Source organism: Melanotaenia boesemani, chromosome 14 (assembly GCF_017639745.1).
Source record: "Melanotaenia boesemani isolate fMelBoe1 chromosome 14, fMelBoe1.pri, whole genome shotgun sequence".
In the NCBI taxonomy this organism is placed as follows: domain Eukaryota; kingdom Metazoa; phylum Chordata; class Actinopteri; order Atheriniformes; family Melanotaeniidae; genus Melanotaenia; species Melanotaenia boesemani.
Genome location: NC_055695.1, coordinates 19,355,105 through 19,364,323, shown reverse-complemented (window position 1 = coordinate 19,364,323; position 9,219 = coordinate 19,355,105). Strand labels below are relative to the sequence as shown.

General features: G+C 37.3%; 1 protein-coding gene across 3 annotated transcripts; it reads right to left on the bottom strand.

The window, feature by feature from the left end:
* Positions 1–254: 254 nt before the first annotated feature.
* On the bottom strand, positions 255–9,156 carry haus5 (HAUS augmin-like complex, subunit 5). 3 transcript variants are annotated; one of them, XM_042005882.1, is made up of 19 exons: positions 8,779–9,156; positions 8,621–8,683; positions 8,425–8,457; positions 8,032–8,056; positions 7,810–7,942; positions 7,259–7,418; positions 7,021–7,117; positions 6,801–6,892; positions 6,651–6,705; positions 6,438–6,565; positions 5,765–5,840; positions 5,484–5,638; positions 5,068–5,230; positions 2,818–2,898; positions 2,570–2,715; positions 2,210–2,306; positions 1,948–2,086; positions 1,658–1,790; positions 255–534 (listed from the first exon to the last, which is right to left on the bottom strand). In XM_042005882.1, exons 1-19 carry the CDS (start codon positions 8,874–8,876, stop codon positions 432–434), a joined length of 1,977 nt encoding a protein of 658 aa, XP_041861816.1. In that variant the 5' UTR covers positions 8,877–9,156; the 3' UTR covers positions 255–431. The 3 variants fall into 3 exon arrangements, with proteins under 3 accessions (XP_041861816.1, XP_041861815.1, XP_041861817.1); XM_042005881.1 differs by having other exon boundaries at positions 5,765–5,846; positions 8,779–9,155; XM_042005883.1 differs by having other exon boundaries at positions 5,765–5,846; positions 8,621–8,691; positions 8,779–8,837.
* Positions 9,157–9,219: the final 63 nt, after the last annotated feature.

Here is a 9,219-nt window from a genome sequence, read left to right as displayed (position 1 = left end):
CTGCTACAAAGGAACAATGTTACTTCGTGCTGAACGACAGCAGCATAATTCACTGTATGCACACCTACAACATCAGCGATGGACTGATCATTCACTGTGAGACAGACCAGTACCGGACAACTGGTATACACCTCATTCAGGATGCATATGCCAAAATGAAGCCCAGATATAATGCTTGTTTTAAACACAAGAGCAAATACGGTGTTATACAAAAGGATCACGTATTTGATGATGCACAACAAAGCAGACAAATATTTTCATTTAAATTTCTTTATTGACTTTCACATGATAAAACAAGAGTAATAATGAGAATGAAAGACATAGGGGAAAAAGAAATGTAACCTTTTGTGCATCTCTTAACTATTGGAGTTTAGTAATTTTTTCAATGAAAGGTGCTGAGAGTTATGTGTTTTGAAACTAAGAGGTGTTCACTAAGATGGTTTGGCAGCTAGTTTCCACCTTTGAAGCCACTGCTGGTAAGTCAGACCTCCTCTACAGACCTCAGTCAGGACATGCTGGGCTGGTTTATCCCACCTACATGTATGAATACACAAAACAGAAAAAGAAATGAGCCTGAAAATTTAGAGATTACAAAAAAAACAAAAACAAAAAACAACTATTTTTAAAAATGGAAAAAAGTTATGTGACAAATGTTTAATGTAAAATTTAGTGATAATTATTTTATTATAAACTTGCGTTGTCCAAATTATGTTTTGTTTTTAACTATTCTGTTGTATATCTATGTTATCTATTGTCTTATATTATTATTCTTTTTGCTATTTGTTGCTGCCTTTGACTACTTTTTAATGCTGTTATTGCACTATTTCTAATGCTTTTTTATGTTTATATAAAGAACTTTGAATTGTTTTGTACATAAAATGTGTTATACAAATAAACTTGCCTTGTCTGTCATCTTACCTAGCTTTGTACTACAAATAAAATTTACATTTCTGCTATAGCACTTTTCAAGGCACCCAAAGGGCTTTACATTGTACCCACTATTCTTTGACTCCTCATTCATACTTGGTGATGGTAAGCTACATGTGTAGCCACAGTCATCACATAATGACAGACTGACTGGGGGAGCAGGAATCGAACCACCAACCTTCTGATTATTGGACAACCCACTTTATCACTACCACCTGAGCCACTGCTGTCCTGGCAGTTCTACTCAAATGTTCTATTGTTAAGTTCTACTCACAATTAGACTTATAAACTAAATGTATAAATCATTAAGATGCCCAGAGAAATGTTAAGAAAGTTGTCAAAACCACCTAACCTGAAAGGAAAACCAAGTTTCATACTGTAATAGCAGGGTTCATGCATTTGATACCAAAACTGCAGTACAGAAAAGTATCAGAAAGAACTTAAAAAAAAAAAAAAAAACAAAAAAAACAAAAAAAAAAAACAGTTAATCAGAAAGTGCTGCTTGAGTGATAATCTGTCACATTTACTTTCATTTTCACTTGTTAATGTGGTTTAAGTAACAAGCACACTTCATGCTCCAAACCTGTCTCAGAGGTTAAAAAAATTAACCAAAAGGAAGGAAGAAACTGTAGCGGTACACAATGATTGTGTAAAAAAAAAAAAAACTTTCATAAGATAAAATTTCACAAGATAATTTTAAAGATATATCTACTCCAGAATCGTGACTCACCAGTAAGAGATGGCGGCTTTGACTTGGTCTCCGTAAGAAAGGCCTTGTGCACAGCGCTGAGTGAGACCTCTGGCTCTCGGTAGCAAAGCCTTCAAAAGGTTCTGATCCTCCTCTCTGACTCTGGACAACAGAGCTAGCAAGTAGAGTGTAGATGCACAAAAGTTAGGTTATTTTTTAAAATATTTTAATTAAGTTCCTAATTAACAAGTTCTTTAATATAAACTGCATGTGCATAAACATTTAATACTCAGCTTCCTGCTGAGACTTGTCATCCGACTTCCCCCGTATACCTTTTTGATCAGATACATGCAGCTGTTCTGCTTCCTTCTGCACTCTCTGCAGAGTAGCAGAGTAAAGCTCCAGTAATTGATGAAGAAAACGCAACTCAAGCTGTTGAGACCGCGACAGGGAGCACAACTCCTCTGGAGCCTGAATTAAAAAAAAAAAGATGCAGAGAAGAAATTTCATTAAATGACATGCTAATATGTAAAGGAAAGATTATGTAAGATGTACTTTATTCTAACCGATCACAACATTACACACAACGCTCACCTTGTACAGAGGGAATGCCAGGCTCTGACACAAGTTGCTGAAGCTTGGAGACTGCAAGCGATGGATGGACAACCATGATGCAGGAACTCTTTGCATTCTGAAATAACAGTGGAGAAAAAATAAAACTAAACAAAAAAACCTTTTCTGTCATCACTTTAAAGATAACGACTAATGATTACTCTTTCTTGTGACTGTGTTTATGTTATAATGTTAAATATACTTTTTACAGGTAGTAAAGTGCATATCTTGATGAAAAATCCATTTGGGTCGTTGACCCATGTTTCTTTTGTTAGTTAACTTAATTGGTAACAAAACTGACCAGGATTTAACCCAATGAGTTATCAAGAAACACATTTTTACCCATCAACAGTCCTGCGGTCCAAAGAATTAAAAGAAACTGTCCCAAACTGTCGGACCTCCTTTGAAATAGAGTTTCTTAAACTGTTGGCTGCTGTGATGACGCCATCAAACTGCGGCACAAGCTTGCCTTCAATGAAGTCCTGCAACTGGAGAAAAAAAAAAAAAAAGAGAGAGAAGCGGGACTGAAATGACTGAAAGAAAAAAATATATATATATATTTTTTTTAATATATATATAAAAAATTAGACCTCTCTATGCAGATGGATCAGCTGTGTCTTGGCTGCTGAGTTTCCTTTAATCAGACCTCTTATCTGCTCCTGTTTGAGGACCTGCCAAAACACACCAGTACAATACAGATGAAACTCAAAAAATTTGAATATCATGCAAAACTTCAGTTATTTCAGTAATTCAACATTAAAAGAGGAAACTTATATATCATATATTGCATTATATGCAAAGTGAGACATTTCAAGCATTAATTATAATCTTGATGATTATGGCTTACAGCTTATAAAAACCCCAAAATCAAAATCTCAGAAAATTAGAGTATTACATGAAATCAATGAGAAAAAAAAAAAAGGATTTTGAATACAGAAATGTTGACCATTACTCGATTGTTGCCTCTCCATTCTTCCTCTAGACTCAGGGACCTTGATTTCCAAATGAGATGCAAAATTTGCTCATCAGAAAAGAGCACTTTGGATCACTGCTCAACAGACCAGTTTTTTTTTTCTTTAGCCCAGGTAAGACGTTTCTAATGTCTTTTGTTCAGGAGCGGCTTGACAAGAGGAATACAACATTTGAAGCCCATGTCCAGGATCTGCCTGTGTGTGGTGGCTCTGGAAGCACTAACTCCAGCCTCAGTCCACTCCTTGTGAAGCTCCCCCACATTTTTGAATGACCTTTTCCTGACAATCCTCCCCAGGCTGCGGTCATCCCTGCTGGCTGTGCACTTTTTTTCTTCCACACTTTTCCTTTCCACTTAACTTTTTATTGATGAGCATCCAACTTCTTTTGCAATTACCTTTTGAGGCTTTCCCTCCTTGTGGAGGGTGTCAATGATGGTTTTCTGCACAACTGTCAGGTCAGCAACCTTCTATTTTAGAGACAATGCCAATCTAAAATGTTCATATCCATTTAAATATCAAGAACATACGACCAAATCCTACAGACCACATCTATTAACAGCTATTATAGAGGTGCATAGCATTTCATAAATCCAGAAAATGTTTAGCCCCTTAAACCCTAGGGTTTTTGGAGGTGTAGTTTGCCTGAACAGACCTACCCAAATTAAATTAACAATAACTGTAATTTTGGTCTCAATGTTAGGTAAGCCCCTATGGAATATAAATCCAGTGTCAGAAACATTGTGAATGTTCATATGCCTGTACAAATTGTGATCAACCATCGGTAAAAATAAAAAAATATCCTCACCTAATTGTTTTTTTTTTCTTTTTTTTTTTACACAGATGAAAACATCATGATAGAAATAATTCTGTGCATAAAGATACCACTGCATGCATTCAGCAACTCCTTGACTACAACTGTACAAAGTTTCATGAGAACAGAACAAAGCTTATAGCTTTTATGCAGGTTTTAGTGTGGATAGTACCAGGCGGACTCTACATTTGGCCACTTGGATACCCAAACTGCCAAATTGTGCTGTGTCTGTATTTCCTCCAGAACCTCCAACACTGTGTATTTGTTTTTTTGTAATTTCTTGGACATGTTTATTGCTTTTATCCTTCGTTCTAAATGGATAAAAAGTTATAATGAAGCAAAGAAATGAATGCTGTTCAATATTCGCTCTTTCTGGTGCGCCCACGTGCGTAACTGCAGCAAAATGGCAATGATGCTCCTTTGTTTACGTGCAAGCATTTATACCTGACAGGACAGATAAAGTGTCGTTCAAGTATAAGATATTGTTGGAAAGCTCGTAAGATGTAGAATTTGATCAAACTTTATTTACATTGCCAAGACCCACAACAAGACAACAAAATATTTGGTGATAAACATGCTATCTGATAAGGGAAGCTGTGATATGCGAAGGTTAGCTTTGTGTTTGTTTTGAGACTGACGTGAGGTGCTTGGCGAATATCTTTTTATGCTTGGTATCATATGAAAGTGCAGCTTTTCTAGTTTCATTTGTTTCCCAATATGTTGGGGTGGAGTGAAAGGATCACACGTTGTGTTGCATTTTGTTTCGGGTGTTACTGGTTATGGTGGCGCTGTTGTTTGTGGCATACGTATTTTGAAGTTGTTATTAAACAAATACTTTGTTGACTAAATGCACTTGGAAAGTTGATTTAGTGGCATTAGGTATTCTTCTTTAAGACACATTATAAATAAAATATCCTTACATCACTAAAGTAACTTTTTTACACACATGAACTTGTGTTTACACCTGTTGGACCCACTGGTGGGTCCGTTGGGCTTAAGAGGTTAATCCAAGATAAAGACTCAACAGTAAAGGTAATGTGTAATCCATTTGCTCTCACCACTAGGTCTCTGAAGTCCAAAATACTCTGCCACTGGCTGCGTAAATTTCTTAGTGCCTCCTGACGGCTTTTGGCATGTTGGTCGAGCTGGATGCAGCGGTCTCTAATATAATCCCGAGCTGCTGTCTGCATCACATGCTGCAGCTCCATTTCGAGGGTTGAGCTAATAGAAATTGAGAGGGAAGGAATTTTAAAGAAAGCATAGTGAATTTGTTGAAAGTTTGCTTTTAAATAAAGAAAGGCAATGAGATAGCTTTCTGCCCAAAAAAAAAAAAACTTCAGAAACTAAAAATAAAGAAAATGTTCATGTTAACTGAAAATGCTTTGGACTGCTGATCTCATAATATCACCAATATTTGCTATTCCTTGCATAAGGATAGTAATAAAGTAATAATCTGCAATAGAATTGGACTTACAGTGCCAAGGAATCATTGTGGAACTCATCAGAAACACCAGACACCTCATGCTCAGCCTCCTCCTTACGAATCTGCAACTGGTTTTTGAGCTGCTGGACTCTGAAACGAGTTTGGGCCAGCTCTACCAAACTCTGCTGCACCTCTTCCCAAGCAGCCTGCAACAACAAACACACATAAATCCACATATATAATAATAATACATCTCCAACAAAGGCCAGGAAGCATCTGCATATTTCCTTTAACACAGTGAAAATTAGTGACTTTGAGTGAAGGGATCGCACCTCTAAGAGGGTCTTAACAGGTGGCAACACATCATCCTCTTCTGCTGAGATATCCAGAAGGTGATTGCTTTCATATCTAAACCTGCAAAAAGCATCTACATTAGAACTTTGTGATTACATAGTCATAACCTAACATGAATTTAGAGCATGATGTAGAGCAGTGGTTCCCAACCTGAAGTCCCTGGGCCCCCCAAGGGGGTCCCCAAAGAGCACGAGGTCCCCGAGGCTTTGACTGCTCAGAGCCAGTGTAATTTAAATCAAGGCCATGTCCACACAGAAACAAGTTGAGGTTTAAAACTGGAAGTTTTCTTCATTTGGGTGTTTCATTCAAATGGAACCAGTGTTTTTGGAGCCCGAAACCACTAACTCTGCATCATTTCAATAATGATACATGTCTGAGAAATGCCACAGTGCAGACGATTTGTCCTTATTTTGAAAAAAAAAGGAAAAAAAAACGAAGGCTATATGTTTAAAATTGCCTTAACATATTTTTTTTTAATCAAAAGGAAAGAAGTCAGCCAGAATGCACATTTTTAAATTAGCTAATGAAAGCATAAAACCAAGCATGGTTTCAACGCAGGGCGGGCGGGGGTTCACAGCTTTTTTGGTAGTTGCATGAAGGGGGTCCTCGGGGAAAATAGGTTGGGAATCACTGACGTAGAAGTTGCCCTACCGCAGAGCCGTCACATCCTGCATCACATCCAGAGCAGCTATCTTTTCTTCGAGTTCCTTTTGCTCCCTTGAAGCCAAATACTGCAGTGCTTGTAGAACATGGTTTGGAGGGTAACCGCCCAACACTTTCTGATGACATGACAAGCAGTGGCGAGTTTTAAATTAAAGACAGTGCGTATATAAATACAGAAATATCTGTCAAAAACATACAAACCTCAGCAGTACTCAGCCAGTAATGAAACACAGCAGTCCTCTGTTCACGACTCATACTGAGGGGGTAAACAATTCAGTGAAGAAGTGAAAGAATAAAATGAGATTTAAGAAAAAGAAATCTTTCAATGTAACTATGGTAGTCCTTCCTTACTGTTTGGCTGCAGAGTGCTGCGTTTTCAGTTCGCTCGCTTGTAAAGACTGGTAGAAGTGAATTCTGTCTTCACACAGCTCTCTGAGGTCATGCTGCCACAACAAATAAAAGATATTGGATAAACAGTACCACTCAAAACAGACACAATAGTGGTCTGTTTGGTTAAGAGTATTATCAACTCAACTAAGTAATATTCATGGCAGATCTAGGCAGCTCTTACCAGGACTTGTGCCTCTGCTGCTGCTTTGGAGTTGAGGTTGTTGTCATCTTTGCTGCTGGATGGCTCATCATCAAACATCACCTGAATCTCTGCTTCCCTGAAGTGCATTTATAGATTCACACACCAAATGAGGTGGAAAAAAAAGTATTTATTAGTTATTATTAAAGTCAACCACTATATAATTTGTTGATGTGACAGATTTGTAGTATAAATCTATTCATTACAGTTTTAATATTACCTTGCAATCTGGTCCAGCACCTGGCAGTGGTCACTGACTTTCTGCATGTCATCAGAGAGAACCTTACAGCCCAAGCTGCAGCGTTGTCTGAAGGCCTTCAGAAGCAGCTCTCTGCACTGGCTGTCCTCCTTTTGGGCCCAAATGTGACTGATAGATTGCTCTGTGTAATCGTAACAGAAGAAAATATTAGCATGGGAGGCCACTATTTAAATAGTGGCTACTATTCAAATGTAGAAAATTGCAGCAATGAGCTTGGTTTCTATGACACTGAAAATTCTTCTTACTATTGCAAAATAACTTTTTTGAAAAGACAAAATTAGTCAAATAACAGAATACGATTATGAAACTGTCTTGTTTTTCAAAAAATTTTATCAAGTCATTTAAACTAAAAACTGAAAAACAGTTTCCAACTTTTTTTTTGTTTGTTTTTGAAAACCAGAATGTGCTAATGTCTGCACATTGACATTCAGTATATAAAACTACAAGGTGCTATTATGGCTAATTCACATTTCCAACTAGCATATGGTCCACACAACTAGGGATGGCCAAACCTTGGCTGGTCAGCTGTTCTTCTGATCCACTGATCTGAGAGTCCAGGTGACTGATCTCAGCTTTCAGCTGCTCTATCTTCTTCTGAAGCTCTCTTTGCTTTGCAGCCTCACTCTGGCCTTCAGCCTGCTTCAACTTAGCATGTAAACAATGCAAAAAATGCTGAAATGCCACTGTGGATATAATGAATTATAACTACTGGGGGAAAAAAACATGTAACTTACCTCTTTGTCTTGAAGTACTTTGTACCTTGAAGAATCAATGTCAAGGAGATAATAAAGTGCACGTTTATAGAACAATGAAGGCTAAGTAAATAGCAAGCATTATAATGGAACTAGGTAGAAAGTGTCATGCAATGTGGTGGCAGGATCGTGACATGATGAAAGCACATAAAATGCATGTAAACCATTCCTAACATGTAAAGAAATCTGGTATGGATCTGAGCTGTGACTGTGATACTGTCTGCTGACCAGAATATTCAAAATATATAATGGATTGTGTTTAGAGGAAACTATAACTTCTCTCCTGATTAAATGGCTAATTTTAATTGAAAAGTGAACCTAGTTTGTCTTGTAGCATAAGACATTCAAATCTTTAGTCCAAGCTAAAAAGGATACCACTGAATATTTCCACGCATGATCCTCACATTCCTATTAAAAGAGAGATAGGTCAAAATGTGTCATACATCTATTTGTAATACATAAGTGTAAAGAGATAGCAGTACTTTGTTATGGTTATGGTCAGTTAGGAAGTTGAAGAAATCACATTTAGCAAAAACAATTGATCATCAAGTAAAATAAAACTAAAACTGACCTTTGTTGAAAAACGTGTTGGATTATGTATTTCCATATTGACTTCCCACTACCAACACACAGCCTGGAAAACTCCAAGTTAGTAAAAATTCAGTCGATTTATATTATATAATGAACTCTTCGTTTAATATTGAGATACCACACATTTCATGTACTCACGTTTTAAAGTAGTTGTCATTAGGTAGACTGTCTGGAGGCAAACAAAACTCATCTGTCGCCCAGCGTTTCAAATCTTTGACAAGACTTCTATCCGCCATATTGACAAAAAAAAAACTCGAAGCGAGCTAGCTAAAGCTAGCAACAAGCTTTATTGTGGTGTCAGTTGGCGTGTTTAGCTTAAATCGCACACCACAAGTGAAGGATTATGATCGCTGCACCAGCTCTGTCCCCGCTTGAAAATAAGGGTCTTTTCTTTATTACACAGAAACTAAACGTAATAATCACATTGGTAAATAAAAAATAATACTTTCAAGTTCCCGCCCGCTCAGAGCATTTCCGGTCAGCATATCCGTTGCGACAACGCCGCCTCCGTTTGCGGTCGCTTGTTGTCATGGATACAAAGTAAAATGGATGTGCTTTAAATAAAAAGTTCCTACATTT

Bases quoted from the DNA above. Each gene is read 5' to 3' on its own strand.
- haus5 (XM_042005881.1), bottom strand. From the start codon at position 8,876: ATGGCGGATAGAAGTCTTGTCAAAGATTTGAAACGCTGGGCGACAGAT. The intron at 2,087-2,209 runs GTGAGCGTTGTG...TTTTTAATTCAG, and splicing joins TGGCATTCCCTCTGTACAAG to GCTCCAGAGGAGTTGTGCTC. The intron at 535-1,657 runs GTGAGTCACGAT...TCATACATGTAG, and splicing joins AAAGCCGCCATCTCTTACTG to GTGGGATAAACCAGCCCAGC.